At 49.5% G+C, this 21,366-nt stretch overlaps 1 protein-coding gene across 1 annotated transcript in view; it reads left to right on the top strand.

Moving 5' to 3' along the window:
* The window catches only part of LOC135892872 (deleted in malignant brain tumors 1 protein-like), a 246,121-nt gene that overhangs the window by 170,344 nt on the left and 54,411 nt on the right, over nucleotides 1-21,366 (top strand). Inside the window, exon 31 of the mRNA XM_065420642.1 lies at nucleotides 17,687-17,767. Coding sequence (XP_065276714.1) covers nucleotides 17,687-17,767 — 81 coding nt within the window. The remainder of the gene's footprint in view (nucleotides 1-17,686; nucleotides 17,768-21,366) is intronic.

The raw sequence follows: 21,366 nt of genomic DNA, 5'->3' as shown, positions 1-21,366 counted from the left end.
GGATGTTGCAGGGAGGAGGGTGGGAAGCTCATTACGGGGCATTGTCCCCTCACAGCCAGTGCTGACCCCAGCATGGTGCTTGGGGCCTGTGCTTCAGGGAGGAATATGGCAGTTGCAGTAGGGAGCTCTCTCCTCTCAGTCTGTGCTGACCCCAATTCCCCTGTGCGGTTCTATGGGCCTGTGCTGCAGGGAGCGGTGTGGGGGCTCAGTCGGGGACGCTCATGCTTTCCCCTTGATATCAATGCTGGCCCCAAAGGGGGTCTGTGCTGCAGGTAGGGGTGTGTGAGTAGAGGGTTCTCTCCCTTTGAAGTTGTGCTGGCCCTAATGCCCTAGTGTGGTGCTATGGGTCCTTAGCATGTGGAAGGCTTGTCTGTGCCCGCTGGGGGGCAGCTCCCCGACTCCCTCAGCAACAGGCCACACAAGCCGTGCCCTCTAGGACTTGTGGGGGGTGACCTCTCTCCAGGTTGGCAATAGGCACGCTTCACCCTTCGGCCCTCCGAGTGTCCCTCTGCAGCACCCAATCCCTTTCCTGCTGGACATTCACAGAAGTCACAGATCTGCTACTCCCAAAGGAACAGGGTCCCAAGGTGACCAGTTCCACCTCCCATCTCTGCCCCGATCAACACACAGCTCAAGCCCATACTAGGCGCAGACGGTGACTATAGCGTGTCTCCATGGCTGTGCTTTGTTCTAAGTGCTGATTGGCTCAGCTGAAGGGATTGCCATGGGGCAGGTGACAAGCTTCACTTCAACACTTCTGGAGCATCGTATTCTACATTTTACATCTCTCTTCTTCTATGTCCCATAGAAACATCATCCCCCCATTAGGGCGAAGATTGGGCTGCTGGCTCTTGGTAGAGTGCTCACATACCACCTTTGGTGAGCTATTGTGCATATATCTCACCCAGGGGATCCCCGTAAAACTCTAGGGATCCCTGTGCCCTCTGCCAGTTGGCGTCTACTTATCTCTAGGTCAGACTCCTCTGCGGGACATTGGGGACCTGGGTAACTGCAGCTTCCACTGGTTGGATTTGGTTTCAATGGAGCCTGTAGCCACTCACTCAAACTAAAAATCCAGGGCCAATTTCTGAAGAGTCCGGTTCCCACTAACTGTGTTCCGGAGGATTTGCATTTCAGGGAAGTAGTGCTGAAGTTGTAACTTCCCCAAGAGCTGGACACAGGAGACGCAATTCTTCCTCACTTCCTGTCCTACACAGCCTACATATTTCACTATCCTGTTTCTCAGCTGCCCTGTCCTACCCCAGAAGTGGTTGCATGTCAGTGGGTGGAGTCTTCTTCTTTTGTGTATGTCACAAGTCAATATCTATGTAACCCTTGTTCCAGTGTCGTCGGAAGTGATTAGGGACATGTTCAGTATCCTGAGTTTCCTTTTCAGCACTATATCACAGATCTGGCTTGAGCACCCACCCAGTAACCTGGGACAATTACATACCACCCCCTGGGTGCTTCTACGAGAGAAAGCTTCCCCTCTTGCAAGCACAAAGTCTCAGTGCAGAAAAGAAACCTTTTAATAAATGAAAAAACAATGAGGAGTCCTTGTGGCACCTTAGAGATTAACAAATTTATTTGGGCATAACTTTCATGGGCTAAAACCCACTTCAAATGCATGGAGTGAAAAGTACAGTAGGCAGTATATATATTACAGCACATTAAAAGATTGGGAGTTGCCTTTCTAATTGGGCGGTTAGTGCTAACGAGATCAATTCAATCAAGGTGGAAGTTGCCGGTTTCCAACAGTTGATTAGAAAGGATGAATATCAACAGAGGGAAATTACTTTTTGTAGTGCTAACGAGGCTAATTTAATCAAGGTGGACCTCTCTCATTCCCAGCAATGCCCATCTGCCATGTACATTGGCCAAACTGGACAGTCTCTACGCAAAAGAATAAATGGACGCAAAGCAGACATCAAGAATTGTAACATTCAAAGCCAGTAGGAGAGCACTTCAATCTCCCTGGACGCTCAATAACAGACTTAAAAGTGGCCATTCTTCAACAAAAAAACTTCAAAAACAGACCGGAACGAGAAACTGCAGAACTGGGATTAATTTGCAAACTGGACACCATCAAATTAGGCCTGAATAAAGACTAGGAGTGGCTGGCTCACTACAAAAAGAAATTTTCCCTCTATTGATACTCACTCCTTCTTGTCAACTGTTGGGAATGGGCAATGTCCACCCTGATTGATTTGGCCTCTTTAGCACTACAAAATAATTTTCCTTCTGTTGATATTCACCCCTTCTTGTCAAGTGTTGGGTATTGGCCTCTTCCACCTTGATTGAATTGGCCTCATTAGCACTGACCCCCCACTTGGTAAGACAACTCCCCTCTTTTAATGTGCTGTAATATATATACTGCCTACTGTATTTTTCACTCCATGCATCTGATAAAGTGGGTTTTAGCCCACGAAAGCTTATGCCCAAATAAATTTGTTAGTCTCTAAGGTGCCACAAGGACTCCTCATTGTTTTTGCTGATACAGACTAACACGGTTCCCACTCTGAAACCTTTAATAAAAGGAGGGAAGCCCCCAGCATTAGCTTGGGAAAATGCCACAAACAGGATTTCTAAACCTAAAACCATGAGCAAAACACCTCCCCCAGAGTATGTTGGGCAGTGTCTTTTACCTCAGGTTCTTGAGTCCAGCAACCAAAAGTTCCTTTAAGGTGCCGCTCCCTTCTCCCTCCACCGCACCCCACTCACAGTGGTTGTCCTTGGTTAGTGAAGACCCAGAGTTCAGAGGTGCACCTGTGTGAGTTCAGCTCCCACCATGGGGGCGGGGAGGAGAGTGCCTGGTTCGCTTTGCTGTCTGGGTGCTGGCTCTGGTCGCAGCTGTCCTGCCAGCCACTCACCACTCTGCTCGCCCTCACCTTCTGCTCCCCCGGCCTCTCCGCTGTGACCTCTGCAGGTCGCTCTCTTGAGGCTTAAGAGATGCTGATGTTGTGTGCTCAGGTAACTTGCATCCATGACGTCACTGTGGGTGATGTGGGCTGGGAAGCTTTCAGCACAGACCCAGCTCTCCTGTCTAAGTCAGCACTGACCCCAGTGCCTCAGCATGGTGCTAAGGGCCTGTTCTGCAGGGAGCTGGTTCAGGGTCACAGTAAGTGTCGCTCTTCCCATGGTATCAGTGCTGACCCCATTTTCCCCACACAGTTCTACATGCCTGTGCTACAGGGAGTGGGATGGGGGCTCATTTGGGGGTGCTCTCCCCTTGAAGTCAGTGCTGGCCCCAGTGCGCCAGCACACCACTTAGAGCCTGCGCTGCAGGGAGCAGTATGTGTGCCTCTGTGAGAGACCCTCCCTGTCGCTGGTCGCTCTGATCTCCCTGCCCCATTACAGCACAATGGGGCGCTGGGTAACCATAGATCCCATTTGTGGGATTTGGGGTTGAATGGATCCTGCAGCCACTCAGGGATCCCTTTATGAAGTGTGGGGTTCCTATCCCCGTCACTCCGGGTGATTTCCATCTCAGCTAATTACCCCTGAACCTGTAACATCCCCCACAGCTGTGACTGGAGACAGGGTTCTTCCTCACTTCCTCGCCTACACAGCCTATGAGTTTCTGTGCCCTGTCTCTCATCTACCCTGTTCCACCCCACAGGTGGCTGCATGGTAGTAGTGAGGAGTAGGGAAGTCAAGTTATTAAAAAAATAATTGTGATTAATTGTGAGATAAAAAATTAATCATGATTAATTGCACAATTAATCGCCCCTTTACACAATAAGAGAATACCATTTATTTCAATTTTTTGGGATGTTTTCTACATTTTCAAATACATTGATTTCAATTACAATATAGAATACATAGTGTACAGTGCTCACTTTATATTTATTTTTTATTATAAATATTTGCACTGTAAAAAAGAAAGAGCCGATTTTGAGTGGCACACTACCTGGAGGAGGAGGAGGAGGGGCAGGAACACACCACGCTGGGGGAAGAAGCAGGGGAGGAGGGAAGCTTGGTTGCCGCAAGACCAAGCTTCTGCCTCCTGCCCCCGCAGGGGAGAGCAGTGGGGGGGGGGGGGTCCTGACCCTCAGCCCCACCGCTCTCCCCTGCGGGGGCAGGAGGCAGAAGCTTGAACTTGCGGCAGCCAAGCTTTCCTCCTCCCCTGCTTCTTCCCCCAGGGTGGTGCATTCCTGCCACTCCTCCTCCCCCTCCCTCTCCCTCTCCCTGCCGCCGATCAGCTGATGGCCTGGGGAAGGGGGAGGGGGAGCCGAGCCGAGCTGCAGTGTGCTCGCTGCTTCATAGAGGAGGCAGAGAGAGGTAGGGTCGAGCCTTGGGGAAGGGGGGTGGCGGTGGAACAGGGCATATCCCTTCCAGCCCCCTGTTATGAGCACCCCCACGAGCCGAGCAACCCAGCCCTCTGCCCTGAACCCCCCCACACCCAGCCTTCTGCCCTGTACCTCCACAGACACCCAAGCCCTCTGCCTTGCACCCCCACACACCCAGCCTTCTGCCCTGCACCCCTGCACACCCCCAGCCCTCTGCCCTGACCACTGAACCCCCCACATACCCAGCCTTCTGCCCTGCACCTCCACAGACACCCCATCCCTCTACCCTGACCTCCCCCAACACCCAGCCTTCTGCCCTGCACCCTCACACACACCCAGCCCTCTGCCCTGACCCCTGAACCCCCCCACACCCAGACTTCTTCCCTGATCCCCCACACACCCCAGCCCTCTGCCCTTACCCCTGAACTCCCCCACACACTCAGCCTTCTTCCCTGACCCCCCACATCCCCACTGCCTTCTGCCCTGACCCCCCACACACCCCAGCCCTCTGCCCTTACCCTTGAACTCCCACACACACTCAGCCTTCTTCCCTGACCCCCCACATCCCCACTGCCTTCTGCCCTGACCCCTGAACCCCCCCACCCCCAGCCCTCTGCCCTGACCCCCCCACACACCCAGCCTTCTGCCCTGCACCCTCACACACCCCCAGCCCTCTGCCCTGACCCCTGAACCCCCCCACACCCCCACTGCCCTCTGCCCTCACCCCTGAACCCCCCCCACTCCCAGCCTTCTTCCCTGATCCCCCCACACACCCCAGCCCTCTGCTCTTACCCCTGAACTCCCACACACACTCAGCCTTCTTCCCTGACCCCCCACATCCCCACTGCCTTCTGCCCTGCACCCCCACACACCCCAGCCCTCTGCCCTTACTCCTGAATTCCCACACACCCAGCCTTCTGCCCTACACCCCCCCAAACCCCATCCCTCTGCCCTGACCCCTGAACTCCCCCCCACACCCAGCCTTCTGCCCTGCACCCCCACACACTCCCAGCCCTCTGCCCTGGCCCCTGAACTCCCCCCCACCCCCAGCCTTCTGCCCTGCATCCCGCCACACACCCAGCTCTCTTCCCTGACCCCTGAACCCCTCCCCAGGTCTGGGGTCCCGGCTGCCGGCCCCTTGCCAGCCGGCGTGCCGGCCGCAGGCCCCGCTCAGCCCGCTGCCGGCCTAGGTGAACAGAACCCCGGGCTGAGCAGGCTGGCAGCGTAAGATCAGCATTTTAATTTAATTTTAAATGAAGCTTCTTAAACATTTTGAAAGCCTTGTTTATTTTACATACAACAATAGTGTCGGAGAATAACAGAGTTCTCACTTTTTGTTTGGGTACAGCAAGTCAGATACTTTAGCTCTCTCCCTCTATGCAATTGATAGAGAGAAAATAAACAGGTCTCTCAACAGGTAAACAATGACAGCAAGCATTTATACCTTTTGTTACAGACAATAATGAGCAACAGCTGCATTTTGTTTATACATAGGTCATTCTGATATCTTGTTTTGCTCACTAATGTACACTCTTAGTCTACATTCCATATTATCTACACAAGGTCGCAACAACTTCTCACACAGTTCTTTCCCACTCGCCTCACACATTCCTCGCTTCTACAAATCTCACGTTATTAGGGTTACAGTTAGCCTAACTCTTGCTAACAAACTGTCATGCATTGCAATCCCCTTTCCTGTCAGTTCTTTCTCTGCTTCCACAACCCCCCCCCTTTTGTACTACTAGTACAACAAACATTCTCAAATCTCTATTTGCATTAAGTCTTGGAATTCAGATTCTACATCAGATGCTTCAACCTTAGGGGTTTTGATTGGATATAATGACAATGCATGATTAGCATGAACATGAAAGGTATTACTATTCGTACGTCCTTTACAACAACAATAACATAATCCTAAGCTAACTAATAGCAACACAAGCAATAACATTCCCATAGCAATAATATGATGGGGTTGTTGTACAATTTTAGTCATAAAACACAATACATCATACTTAGTACATAAAGTAGACACTCTATAAGCTGTATGACAGGCATACTTTTCAACTTGATATATATTTTGAAGCATGTGAATTTGCCCTTGTATTTCAGATATTCTCTGAACCTTTGGTAACAGTGAAAGCAAATTTTGAAATCGATCAGGCACTAAACTAGTCCAATTAAAGGGTATCTGGAACCTAAGGGCTACTTGGAAAATTCTATCTGCAGGCCAGTAAATAATATGATTGCCTGCAGTGGTAGTGAGATTAAAATGTATGTCTTGCAATGTGGTGGCTTTAACATACACACAGCTATCATTAGTTTGAAAAAGTAAGTGTCCTGTCAGGGTAGTTCCTTGTCCTCTACCCTCCCAGCAAACGTAGTCATGAAAAGTAACAACTGCTCCTGGCTTCAGTTTACGGATACACAGACGCTGTGAGGTTCTAACGGCCAAAATGTCCATTGACTCCCTAACCCCATCCAAATGTCAGGTGTAATCCCAGGAGCACTGACTAAAAATCGATTGGGCATACCAAGTAGTCTAATTTCCCAGATGTCTCGGTGAATTACCCAATCCCACATGCATCCTCCCCATGGACCCGGCAGGATTCGGTATGTGGGAGCCCACATCCCCCCAACTGGTCCATATGCTTGGAAGGAGCATTGAGAGCGTCCGCACTTCCACCCAGAAAGTCTCCAAGTATGTCTACATGGCCACAGATCAGATGGTACTCCTGATGTGTCTGTAAGGGCAGTGGGCCAAGCCTGATGCTCTAGATCATTCCGAATGGCCATTAGCTGGTCATTCAGGAAATCCTGAATTTCTGAACATGCTAGATCCCACTACAATGCCTTCCCAGCCTCAGTGATATTCAATACCATCTCTGTCAGTAACTTCTGGGTCATAGAACTAAGGGCGGAGATAACATGTACCTCACCAATTCCAGCCTATACCTGGGTTAGCTGTGCCCCAATTCCTCCTCATGTTTTGGTTCTTAAAAATATTCCAAACTGCTGCTGCACTATTGGCCCCATCCCAAAGGGATCCGGTAAAGTCTCTCTTCTTTCTAGAGGAAATAACCCAAGCCCTCTGTTGTGTTAATCTAATGGCAGCCCCCTTTGAACAATTTGGGTATGTAGAGGTGATCTGGAAACTGGATAAGGGTAATGAAAATTTAACAGTCCCTAGTACAGTGTTAATCACAGTCCACTGATATCCTAATACATCTCTCTTTGGTGTAGTACTATACCACATCTGTTGGTTGAACACCTTTATGTACTTCCGGGAGGCACTGATATTAATGGCACAAGAGGGGGTGTATTGCAATAAGGTACAGGTAACATTATTAGTCACTGGAATAATTTCTATGCAGGTAAAATTTCCAGTGGCAAAACAAACTCTTTGGGTGTTCACTAATTGGGTGACCAAATAACAATAAGGGCCTCACTCATTTAACACAGTGCAAATTCCAGGAACAGCCATCATATCTACTTCACTATAGAACCCATCAATTGCAATTACAGATTCTTGGGGTTCACTTGTAGTGATGCGATATATATTTTATCTCCACTGATGCATTTGTTTTCCATCCTTAATTTTTTTTTTGCCAAATAATATTTAAATAAATAACTAAAGTGTGAAGGCCTTGGCCATTGGTTTTATCAAATATATGGCATTGTCTGTATTTGGATGTGTTACAGGGGTAATAGTGTAATGGAGGAGATGGCAGGGACAATGGCAACAAGGTGCCTTTGGTATTTATCATTTAAAATCCAATTAGGGAGGGCAATACATGCTGAAGGACTTATCCAAAACACAGGGTGCAGCCTGTAGAATAAACCCCACAATCCAATCAATACCACGTTCCCAAGCATGGGACCCACAAGTTTCTTCCTGCCAGTGTATAATTCTTTGTTTCTTCACCAGGGTCAGTTCTTAATGTCTTTTGTAGGCAGGATCCCTGGACTTTGGTGGTTTCAATGGAGGAAGTGTTCCTTCTTCTCTTTTCCTGAAGAGTCGTGGTTCAGCATCATACAGGGGAGAGGTTACTAGCACATCACCCTGTAATGGTTTTGCTGCTTCTAGAAAAATCCAAAGGCACACTAGGTCTGTCAGTGGACAAGGGAGAGGTTACTAGCACTTCACCTTGTCTTTTTTCTTTTTCCTGCTGTCCAGAAGGCACAGCAGAGCTAGAAGGAAAAATAGGCTTATCAGTCGGAGAGTCCTCCCGAGGTGGAGGGGTCTTTTTACAGTGAGAAGCATGGGTCTAGGCAGGTAGTCTTTGGTACTTCACAGCAGTGTTGGTGGTTAACAGGACTTGGAAAGGGCCTTTCCAGTGTGGAGACAAAGCAGTCCTTCGTTGATGGACTTTACGGAGACTCAGTCTCCTGGTTTCAATGAATGGCAGGGCTGCTAGGTCTTTGGGTAGCACTTCTTTTATCTGTGAGAAAAGAAACCTAACACATTTCATTAATGCCTGGCAGTGTTTTGCAGATCTCATAGTTGCTTGGGCACATTCAGGCCCCCCTTTTCTTGGTTGTCAACCAAGTCTTAGCTGTGAGCAATGTCCTTGGATGCGGCCAGCGTCTTATCTTTGGACTGAGCTTGCTAACCATTTGTTCCAGTTAACTCGTTCTGTTCTTTTTCCTTCTCCCCTTCTTGGCTTCTTTTAACCTACAAAGGAAACTTCCACTCTTCACTCATACACCTTTTCCCAACAATGAACACATACACATTGCCATTATACAGTACATTAGTCTTATTATTCAACGTATGCCATATACACCCTTCCAGTAAAATAACTTTATTACAGAGCTTTGGAGCAACAAACCAGGACAAGCACTCCCACTTTTGAGGAGTCCACTCGGTACAACCTCTGGTGTCCAATAGCTTTCCTCCCTCCCCACCTTCTGGCTAGAAATCTGAGGTAGCCAGAAGGATCCCATGGGCAATATGGGGAGTGGGTTAACCTTCCATGTCCTTGCTTCCAAAGACTGTTGGTATACAAATTTTAACAACAATTTTTCTTCAATTAAAAAATCTGGCCAATGAAGTTTCTTTTTCTTACTTAAGCAAATGTATTAGACTTTAGTATATCACATTTTCCTGATTTATCCAAACCTGATTTATCCAAACACTTTGTATTCCAAGTTGAATAAAACAAGTATCTGCTTTTTGATTTAACCCTTCTATTTAATTTTAAACTAGACTGTCTTATGAAAATATTAAACACAACAATTCTGGCCACAAGACAAACACCACAAGACAGGACATAGAACACAAAAATAATTCCTATTGTACCAGTAAATGCATGGCACGTTGAATGCTGTTCAGCTGGCATCCGTTTTCTCTGATGATCTGAAAGACAAAAGAACAGAGATCTACCCCTTCTGGGTAGTCAGTCATTGTTTAAAATATTTCCTTTATATACAAATACTCTTGTTGATTTTAGACAAAACAGAGGAATTACCACATATTTCCTTGTATTTGTTTCATAGGCAGCCCAGATTTCAGTGGCTTCTACCTTATTAGTTAGAAAATTGCATTAATACAGATGCTTTCTGGCTTGCTTCCAGATCCAAAGCTATCCACAGCTTAAAGATTCTTACTTAAAAAGGGACACAATTAACTTTCCCAGACTTTTGATTGCCTTTTACTTCTAACTCCTGCTTCCAAACACACAGTGATCTGAAAGAGACAACACAACCTATATTGGTAGGTTTGCATTTCTTTTACCTCTGCTACAATATACACTGCACATGTTCTGGGGAAAATGCACATCCTCTCCACAATTCAATTTCCACAACACTAGCCACATCAATTTTTACACAAGGTGTAACTATTTCTTTTGTGCTTACAAAATCTCCATGCACCCCTAATAAGACAGTTCGACCACATAGAGCCAGAGGCACTGTCCTTCTCTCTCTTTACCAGATCTTTCATCTGCTATTTTGTTACCCAAAAACAAATTCAAATCTTTTATTCTCCTGGCTTTGACTACCCTGCTGCAGCCACAACCTTTGGTCTTTATTTAAAACATTTTAAATCTTGTAAAGCATTAAGTCACCTTAAGGATTAAAGGCTAAATACCATATTAAACAACACTAGTTTCCTGTGTCTGGCAAAAGTATTCTCGGTTTTTGCAACTTTAAACAATACCAATTCATCTCAAAATTATAAAACACAGATCCCACAAAACCAATAATCCATTTGCCCCAGGGTTGGTTTTCCAATGTCAGGCTCAAGAGAGTTAAATGGGTAGGAATATCAAAGGAGCCATACTCGGGCCATACAGTCCCCAGGGCTGGCCAATCCTGGGTGCAAAGTTGTAAAAAAACCGCTTCCTTGACATCCCTTTTTGAACACCGGGTAAGGGCCATTTGCTTAACATATAATCCAAAGGACTATCCTTAGAGGGTTTTACCAGAGACCCACCCATCTGCCTGCTGACAGTCTAACAGAGAATTACACAGAGAACAGAGGGAATTATGGCCTAATAGGATCTTATTACAGGAATTTCTACTAATACTGACCGCTACAGGGGACGGGACAGAAGGATCCCAATTCGACCTCAGAGCTTCATCGCATGCGATGGCTTCCACTCTGAGGAATTATGAATGAGAGGCTCAATTCCGTTCACACACCTAATGCCCAAATGTATAAGACAGAAATTCATTTTACCAGAGACCCAAAACAGAACCAGATCAGAACCAGAACCAGATACTGTCTCCTTATCCTTCCACTATGCCCTCAAAGTTTCCAACCTGTTTTCCAATCTCTCTATCTGTTGCCTGCCCGCTTGGGCCCGATCCTGCTTTTCTCGCTGAACCGTCCCTTCCATGGACACCGGCTTTTCCTTCCAGTACCAATTTAGCTAGGAGGGTGGGCTTCTCAACTAGCCCCCACCCTTCCTGGTCTCTTCCCTTACTATCCTTACTCACAAGGCTACCCAAGTCCTCCCTCGTGAGGCTTGCCACCTGGGCAAAATGCATGGCTCATTGGCGTTTAACTATTCAATTTTCTTTTGTGGCAAACACACTGCTCTTACAGCATATACTGAGCACAAATAATTAAATTTTGATAAGTCCCTTAAGGACCGGTACTTGCTTAGCCAGTGCTTCCTTTTCTGCCTGGAAGTCCTGTCTCAAGGCTTGCAACTTGCCCTGGGCGTAGGGTTGAGCTGCTGCCTGGTTCATGATCTATGCTCTTAATTGCTCAATTCTAGTTATCAAGTACACAACTCTTCCCTTTTCTCCAACTTCTCTATTGCCCAGTCTTGCTACGACTGGGGTAGATCCACCTGACACCCTTCCCGGTGGAGAGAGGAATGCTAAACCCCTCTCCGGTTCTCAGACTTACTGCGGCTGAGAGTAGGCACACTTTCATACTCACACACATACGTCCAGACTGGCCACGGCTGTGTACAACGTTCAGAGAAGGTGCTGTGCAATCTCCAACTTGCTTCCTCTCTTGGGAGGGCAGTTCTTTTACGCCCTGGGGTCTCCTGGGGCGTCTTTTCAGTGATTTCAGTCCAGGCCGGCTGCCTGTGGCTTCTTCAGCGTCCCCAAAACATGCCAGCTCCAGGGTCGCAAAGGCAGACTGTTGGATCTCACTGGACAGTTAAGCTTTGCAAATGTAATCTCAGCACTGTAACTTGTATTGCCTTTGGTTTGACTCTGTCTATATTTTTTTTCACAGCCAGCTGGGGCCGAAAGCAATTTTTCTTTGTACTTAGCCTGGTCTGCATTGATTCTTGACCTTGAACACAGATTAACTTTCTCTTTATCTCTGGACCAAGCTGAATTTCAAATTAACCCATTCCTTTCCTCAATAGACAAATTGCTCCCATTGTGTGTCAGAGGCTTTTTGGTGATTAAAAGCTCCTCTGAGATGTATGATCTTATCTAGATTGAAGGTACCTTCTAGTGGGCATTGTTTAGATGAATTTTTTACACATGTAAATATTCCAATTGTCTAAATACCTGCAGGTTTTAGGACCATAATGTACGTACATGAAATAAGCTGGGGTACCCTTAGGGGGTGAGAGGGAAAACTTAGACTGTCCCCCACCCATTTTCCAATCTCACACACACAGGGAGGAAGCCCTGTCCGCTCTAGCGGCACATAAACTAAGGATCTCTCCCTACAGGGTACTCATACAGGAGAGGCTAACAAGGATGGCCATGACCCTCCTACACCTCCCTTCAGCAAAGAGCATCGGCTAATCTCAGAGAGACGGCACCGCTTACTCTGTTGCATCCAGTGAGATGATCAGACTGTCAGTGGCTCACACGGAGAGGAAAAGGGGAGGGAAGATGGGTTCACACACTCCTAGAGCCAGGTAGCCTCCTCGCCGGACGATGCCAGGCCGAGTTAGCCCACCGTGGGTCGGATCTCCTAAAAGATCCTCTAGTTACCGGGCTTGCGTTAGAGTAGTTCTGGTCACGAGCCAAAAGACTTCGCAGAGTACTCTGGGCGTGTTCCAGTAACACTCAATTCACACTGGTGTGTACACACACACACACACACACACCGAGGCCTCTATTCCTGGCACTATTCCCAAGTACCACGATGCATCACTCGAGGTGGTAAAAACCCCTCCTGAGGCGGTAACAACCCCTCAGTCCGGACTCTATACTCGAGGCGGTAAAAACCCCTCCTGAGGCGGTAACAACTCCTCAACACAGGTGCATACCTATGCACCTCGCATATGCATACGGGGGCGGCAAACAATTCCCCTAACCCGCTCTGCATCTGACCTTGTTGCACAGTCAATAAGTTCGGATGGCGTGAGCCCAACAGGGACAGACGGCCCCACGGACAGTCCTCCTCCGACACCCCAATAGAGATTTCAAAAGGTCTCCTACCTCTATTGTGGCGCCATGGGGTTCGAAGGGGAACGATCTGTAGCAGCTGCCGGTGCCTCTGCGGGCGTTGCTATCCCGGACGAACCCCCAAATTGTCGGAGAATAACAGAGTTCTCACTTTTTGTTTGGGTACAGCAAGTCAGATACTTTATTTTCTCTCTATCAATTGCATAGAGGGAGAGAGCTAAACAGGTCTCTCAACAGGTAAACAATGACAGCAAGCATTTATACCTTTTGTTACAGACAATAATGAGCAACAGCTGCATTTTGTTTATACATAGGTCATTCTGATATCTTGTTTTGCTCACTAATGTACACTCTTAGTCTACATTCCATATTATCTACACAAGGTCGCAACAACTTCTCACACAGTTCTTTCCCACTCGCCTCACACATTCCTCGCTTCTACAAATCTCACGTTATTAAGGTTACAGTTAGCCTGACTCTTGCTAACTAACTGTCATGCATTGCAATCCCCTTCCTGTCAGTTCTTTCTCTGCTTCCACAATAGTTTAGTTATATAATATAGACTTATAGAGAGAGACCTTCTAAAAAACGTTAAAATGTATGACTGGCACGCAAAACCTTAAATTAGAGTGGATAAATGAAGACTCAGCACACCACTTCTGAAAGGTTGCCTACCCCTGTTTTATAAGGATGAACATGGGGGTGCTGGGTGATCCCCCGAGGTACAGAGCGTCACACCTCCCTTAGATTACTGCAGGAGGGTTCGTCACTGACTAGCTCGAATGCAGTTTTTGTTATAGTTCTCTTGGCATCCAGCCATTAAGGCCATGAGGCAGCGTGCCTCAGTTTCCCCATTCACACACAGCAAACCAGGTTTTTTATGGTTTCTCTGCTGTGATAAGATTTAAACCTGTTTACAGGTATTAATTGAAAAGTAGCATTATCATAAGGTTTAAGATCCGTGTCAAAATTCTTATCCCCAAAACTTAACATTAATACCAACATTTTTATCACAGATGGGTGTTTAAAAGTATCTTTATGATACCACTCTCTCTGTTCAGATAGTGTAGTTTGAGGTTAGTTTGGTCATTACCCATGATGTCCTTTGACTCTTTCCCATGTAATCAGTCACTGGCTTTTCTTTCTTTGCAGTGTTCCCCTCTGTGTGGGCTCTTAATTTAATCGTGTTTCTGGAATTTTGGTGCCTCAGGGTCTGGCAAGATAGATGTTCAGGGGGATCCTGCACATTGGCTGGCCCTTTGGGGAGCGGTCTCCCAACCCCAGGACTGTACATATGCAAAAAATCCAGCTCCCCTTTTGGGGTTACCCTGTGTTTCCCCCTCCCAGCACTGAGTCCTTCCCTGCCCCCTTGAGGGCTGTGATCTGTGCTCTCTGGTCTAGGGGTGTTTACCCTTTGATCAGATTCACATTTCCCCAGCAACTTTCCCATAACTGCTCTCTGTGCCTCACCAGCCTGGGGGAAAACACCCCCTTCTCTGTCAGTTTGGTCATTTGTGTTCTCACAGACCCTGGCAATTTCCTGGTCTCAACTCCTCTGCCGTCACAGGCTTTGGAGCTGCATCTTGATGTAAAGAGACACAGTTACTTTCCACACACTTATCAGAAATAGCATCCTGAAAAACTGGGACCTGGATCGGGTACCCTCTGCCACCCCTTTCTCTGTCCCTGAGAAGTCAGCTGTGTGACTGCTCCCCTCCAGGAGGTCAGGTACACGGTCCCTTCTCAAAACCTGGGTCACAGGCTGAGTGCCTGGGTGCACAGAGGCTGACCCAGCCATCCTCCGAGTGTCCTGGGCATCCTGCCCCAATTGACTAGTGAGGAGACATTCCTTTACCCCCACTATTCCTTCCCCAGTTTCCTCCTCTGGGCCCCCTCCTAAGACACATTTCTCTGTGCTCCCTAGGAAGGGTTCTGTCTCTCGTTCAGCTGCAATAATCTGCCAGCTAACAACTGTTTCCTTTATCACTGACAACACCTCTCCTGCCTGTGTGTCTGAGGGCATGTTACCTTCTGCTGGAAAGGAGCTAGTCTCAGCCCCTCCCATACTTGGAAGCACCCTGCTTCCCTGTGTTACAGAATCACAGGAATCCTCACCCACCTCAGTGGTTTCTGAGATTTTCTGCCCCTCCTCTGGGACACATTGCTCTATGCTCCCTAGAGCTGGTTTTGCCTCTGGTTCAGCTGCGACCTGCTGGGAGCTAAGAACCTGGACAGTTCTCTCCCTGGCAGGCATTACACCCCCCGTCCCTTCCTGATGTGGTGCTGCCTCCAGTTGCAGTGTGGGAGTTGGTCTCAACCACTCTCCACCTGGAAGCACGTGGCTTCCCCCAGCTGTAGAAGAATCAAGGAGACTCTCTCCCATTCTCTCAGCAGTTCCTGAGACCTTACCCTTTCCCTCGGGGGTCCCAGCATGAAATTCCCTCCTGCTGCAGGCAAATACTTTAACCTGAGTTACACAGAAAAAATCATTACCAAGAAGCAGGTCGACTGAGAGGTGTTCTATTACCCCCACAGTCAAACCACTTTCCAAACCACATAGATTCTAGCGAGTGGTACGAGGAATCTGCTTTCACCCACCCCCATAATCTCTGCCATTTGGCCAGGCAACATACTGGCCTTTGGGACCATACTCTGTGTAACCAGAGAGATCGGGGCCCCTGTATCCCTCTGCCCCTAGTATTCCCTGCCATCAATTTGGACAGCCTTAACATGCTCCATGTCTGGCTCTGCAGAGGCTAATCTCACAGAACCAATATGATAGATTTCAATTGCTTGGGGGGTTTCTGTGTTGAGGACAGCAGAACTAACATGAGCTATTGGTTGCTGGCTTCCTCCTAGCACAGGACATTTATTCCTCAGGTGATCAGTGGGATTACACTGATAGCACCTTTTGGGCTCTTCTGCTTTTACAGGGGATTTGGGATGAGGGTTAACATAATGTTTTTGGGAAAGAAAATGTTTAGGCTCCAAACCCCCTTCTTTCTTCCCAGGGGCAAAATGGGATCCTCCCTTCCCATCAGTTTTAAACCCCTCAGTCTGTGGCCTGCCCTCAATAGATGCCTGATTCTGTTTAAAGGCATCTGCTAAAAAAGCCACATCCACAGACTTTACATCTTTGTCCCATAGACACTGCTTTACACCAGCCTTACACACGCTTAGGAAATGCTCTTGAGCAACAAGATCCAACATTCCCTCAAAACTCACCACCTCTTTACCCCTCACCCATTTTCCCAACAAATCTTTCGTTTGCATATTCCCCATTACTCATTCCAATATCCCTCTTAAGATTCCTAAATGTAACTCTATATGTTTCAGGGGTAATCGGAAACCTTCGCAAAACAGTATCTTTAAATTTACAATAGTCTAAAGCACCTTCAATAGGCATTCCACTGAATACATTTCGAGCTTTTCCAGTTAATTTCGCAATCAGGGTAGGAACTCTCTTATCAGGGATTTCATGTAGTACACACAGCCTTTCAAAGATAATCAGATATTCAGCAATATCATTGTCCTCACTGTATGCAGGACATAAGTGTTCCCACTTCTGGATTTTTTGAGTGATGGGGGTCGTTGGCGTGGGGGGGTTCTGGTTCTGCTTCTCTAGCAAGTCCAGTTGGTGTTTTCGCTCTCTCTCTTTTTCTCTTTCTTCTATCTCTCTCTCTCTCTCTCTTTTTCTTCCATGACCCTTCTGTGTGCAGCCTCCTCTCTGGCTGCCTCTCTCTCCATAGTTTCTGTCAAGGTTCCTTCCCCACTCTGAACTCTAGGGTACAGATGTGGGGACCCCCATGAAAGCCTCCTAAGCAGTGATGAGCTGCCAAAATATTAACAACCGGTTCCCTCCTCCTCACCCCACGAGGTCATTGTGCTCTCCCCGCCCCCCGGGACTCCTGCCCCATCCAACCCCCCACGTTCCTTGATACCCCACCCCTGGGACCCCTGTCCCATCCACCCCCCTTCCCTCTCCCCTAACTGCTCCCTGCCACCCCATCCAACCCCTCCTCTCATTCCTGATGGCCCCCCGGGACCAATGCCCCATCCAACCACCCCTCCTCTCTGTCCCGACTGCCCCTGGAACTCCTGCCCCTGACTGCCCCCCACCACCCCATCCAACACCCTTGCTCCTTCCTGACTGCTCTCTCAGGACCCTTGCCACCATTCAATTCCCCTGTTCCCTGCCCTCTGACCGCCCTGAGTCCCGACCCTAATCCACCCCCCGCCCTCTATCCAACACCCCCTCCCTGCTTCCTGCCCCCCTTACGGCGCTGCCTGGAGGTGGGGGCTGCGCCTTTCGGAGTCGGGGCTGGGAGCAGAGGTCGGAGCTGCGGGCCGGCCCGGAGCCGGGGCCCAGGCTGGAGCTGCTGGCCGGCCCGAAATCGGGGCCGGAGCCGCTGGCCGGGCCGAAGTCAGGGGCTGGCCCACAGCCGCGCCGCCCGGCCGGAGTCAGGGCTGGGGCTGCCCGGAGCCGCGCGGCACCTGGAGCCCTTCTAGCGCCCCCGCCCCAGCTCACCTACAGGAAGCTGCTGCTTCCTTCTCAACCCTCCCAGGCTTCCTGTGCGAACAGCTGATTCGCAGGAAGCGGGAGGGGGAGCCTTCAGGGGAGGAGGCAGAGGTGGAGCCGGAGCCAGGTGAGCTGGAGCTGGAGGCAGGGCAGGGAGCTGCTGGAGCTTTTGTTAAATTTAAAAGCCCTTTTAGAACTGGGACAACCGGTTCTAAAAGGGCTTCTAAATTTAACAACCGGATCCTGCGAACCGGTGGGAACCGGCTCCAGCTCACCACTGGCTGTGGGAATGCAGCCCCTTGTAACCCAAGAGCTGGTCTCATACACAGATTCAGCACATGCATAATTGGCACAAGTACTTCTGGCCAAACTTTCCAAAATGACCAGTGATTTTGGCAGCCCAACTTGGGAGACGTTAAGGGGTGACAGATAGACTGCAATGAGCCCCCACCTGCTAGAAATCAGCCCTTTAAGAGGCCTAAATTGGTATCTCAAAGTCAGTAATACTTTCTTAAAGTCTTGTTCTCTGTGCTTAACCATGTGATAAACCAAGCATGGTATTTAAAAATAATATTGTATCTCTCTATCCCCTATGCATCCTCTGTTTATGTCTCTATCCCCATACATAGCCATCGATCTATCGACAATCAATCTCTCAGGCTCTGTGCAGCTGATGCCTTTCAAGTCTCTGTTGAAGCACTAGTGCAGAGAGGAGCCCTGGTCTTTTCTTCCCTGTATGGAGCCGTCTCTCTGCATCTTTCAGGGTCTGTGCAGTGCGGCAGCTGCAGGGTCTGTGCAGCAGGAGGAACTCACTCTGCGGAGGCTCTTGCTTCTCAGCTGTGTTTGCAGCTCTGACTGGAGAGGCAGGGGGTAAATTCCCCTTATTTACATCCCGCTATCAGGGCCGGCTCTGGCTTTTTGGCCGCCCCAAGCAAAAAAAAAAAAAACCTGCGGCGCGGCTGGAGCGCGGGTGCAGGGGGACTGGCTGAGGGGAGGGAGCTGGCGGGAGAGAGAGAGAAGGGGCGGCCAGGGCTACAGCAGGGGCACTGCCACGCGGCCCCTCCCGCTGCGCCGCCTCCTGCCGCCTGCCGCGAGGGCTCCGCTCCGGTCGGCGGGGAGGGAGGGAAGAGGACTGTCCTGCAGGGCGCTCTGGTTCTCCGCCCCGCCGCCCCCTACAGGGCATCCCGAGCGGAACAAGAACAAAAAACAAAACAAAAAAACAAAAACAAAAAGCGGCCGTGCCGCCCTACGATTGGGCAGAATGCCACCTCCAACAATCTGCCGCTCAAAGCACCAGCTTGCTCAGCTGGTGCCTGGAGCCGGCCCTGCCCGCTATGCACTGTTCATGATCCTGTCATCAACCTCCCTTTCACCCTCCCTTGGTGGAGACATTCCCTGTTCCTGGTCCTGTGGGGGGTCTGGGTTGGGGTCTCTCCAAGTGAAAGCTCCGGAGCCATTTCTCTGTCACAAGAGAACGGACCCTCTTACACGGTGGCCTGATCCCACGGCCAGTGAAGTCAGTGGAGTCTTTCCATTGACACCAAGGGGCTTTGGATCAGCCCCTTTCTGGGCAGCATTGTCTGAGCTCCAAGCAGGGCCCGGCTGCCATCCAAGGGTGCCAGAAGCTCAGCCTGACCCACAGCCCCGGGGGATCACTCTGCGCTAGAGCCACCACAATGCTGTGATCTAAAAATGACAGATTTTTAGTGAGAGTTTTTGTCAAATATTTTCCAAAGACAAAATTAAAACTGTTTTGGGGGGTTTGTAAAAACAAAATTGGAAAATTAAAAAACAATGAACATTTTCCTTTAAACAACCCACTTTTTAAAAGATTGTTTAAACAGTTTTCAGGTTTTAGATTTCTGCCCCCTCCATTTTTACTATATTGCCATCAAGAGAAGGGCAGGAATGGGGGAGGGGGGTGTAATACAAAAATGTTTTTTAACAAAAAGATGTGAAACAATTATTTTTTAAAAAATTTCCAAAAATATTTACCCTTTTCCACCCTGCTGACTTCTGGGAACTGCTTCTAACAGGGAGTTTCACACTGTGCTCGTCTGACCCTCACCTGAGCATCTGAGCTCCCCCAAACATCCCCTGTCCAGCTGCTCTGCAGAGCTGACTCCATCCCAGGGGTGAAATGTGCCCAGCCACCATCCCAGGACAATCAGTTTCTGCATCAATTACTGGGAAAAGTTGATCTGCAAAACTGCTCTGCCTTGTGCTCCTGACAGGTTTCTCTTGAGGCCCTCTGCTGCTTGGCTTCCCGCAGGGCTGTCTCGGTCCCCAGGCAGTGACATGGGATGGGAGGTGTTTCCTCAGTGATATGTTTAAACTCAAACAAGCAAACCAGGCTTCTTCGATCTTGCAGTTCTCAATCCTGCAGCCCTAAATAGAGATGCTGCAGTCGGGACAGGGAAGGGGGGTGGCGTGGGGAAGGAAATGGGGAGTGGTGGTGAATATCAGACCTGAGGAGGGGACAGAACAGGTCAGAGAGAGGCTGCAGAATCACTGCTGCCTGAGCCCTAAAGACCCCAGGGGTCCTGGGAGCAGGGACGGGACTGGCTGGAGCATCCAACCCTGGGAAGTGGACAGGGCAGATTGGAGCAGAGAGAGAGCCCAGAGCTTTCCTTCTCCTGAAGTCAGACAGGGCAGAGAGGGCAGGTGGGAGCAGGGAGTGACTGCGGATTGTCCCCTCCCAACCCCGCTGGGCTCTATCCATCCTACCGCCCCGATGATCCTGTCTCTCTGCCTCTTGCTGCACTGTGAGTATCTGGGATCCCATGCTAATTTGTAGCAGGTTGGAAGGAAACAGAACCAAGAGCAGCCCCTGGCTCAGACTGTCAGCAAATCCTCTTCAGTGGCAGAGAGGTTTGTGCTGTTGTGATGTTCGAGGGAGTGGGATTGTCCCAAACCAGCACAGGGCCAGTGCTCAGTGCTGGAGATGGCCCGGGGCTAGCAATCGGCCCAGGCTGGGGTTACAGTCACAGCTTCACAGAGTTTCAGGCCAGGAGGGACCATTAGCCCATCCAGTCTGACCCCCTGTTAGCCCAGAGCAGAGAACTTCCCCCAGCTCCCCTGCACTGAGCCCAGTCACTTGTGTTTGACTAAAGCATCTCCCAGAAAGGCCTGTGGCCTGGCTGTGACTCCCCCACTTCCCTGGGGAGCTGGCACCAGGGGTTAATCCCCTGCATGGGGAGAAACTGCTGCTGCCTTTCTCACTGGAGTTTGCCCAGACTCAGCGTCCAGCCCTCGGGTCTGGTTCTGCCTGTCTCTGCTGCACCGAGGAGCCCGTCAGCCCCTGGGGTTTTCTCCCCAGGAAGGAGCTTGGATACCATGACCTGCCCAGCTGTCTGAGCAGCTCCACACACGGAGGTCCCCCGGCCTCTCCTGTGAGGCCTCTTCTCCAGCCCTCGCAGCATTTTTCTGGCTCTGCCCTGCACCCGCTGCACTTTTATAACACCCTTTTAAACAGGGGCCCCCAGAACTTGATGCAGGATCCAGTATCGGCCACACCAAGATCGCACACTGGGGGAAATCCCCTCCCTGCTCCTGCTCCCTGCTCTCCTCATTACACAGCCCAGGGGTGCATAAGCCCTGTTCCCCTGCAGTGCCCTGGGATTTCATGTCGAGTTACATTTCCCCTAGGACCTTGAAATCCTTCCGCGGGTCCCTGCTTTCCCAGCCCAGGCCCCAGGCTGATGGCTTGGCTGACATTCCATGTTG

The sequence above is a fragment of the Emys orbicularis genome, chromosome 21 (genome assembly GCF_028017835.1).
Source record: "Emys orbicularis isolate rEmyOrb1 chromosome 21, rEmyOrb1.hap1, whole genome shotgun sequence".
NCBI classification, from domain to species: Eukaryota; Metazoa; Chordata; order Testudines; family Emydidae; genus Emys; species Emys orbicularis.
This window is presented reverse-complemented; position numbering and strand designations above follow the sequence as displayed.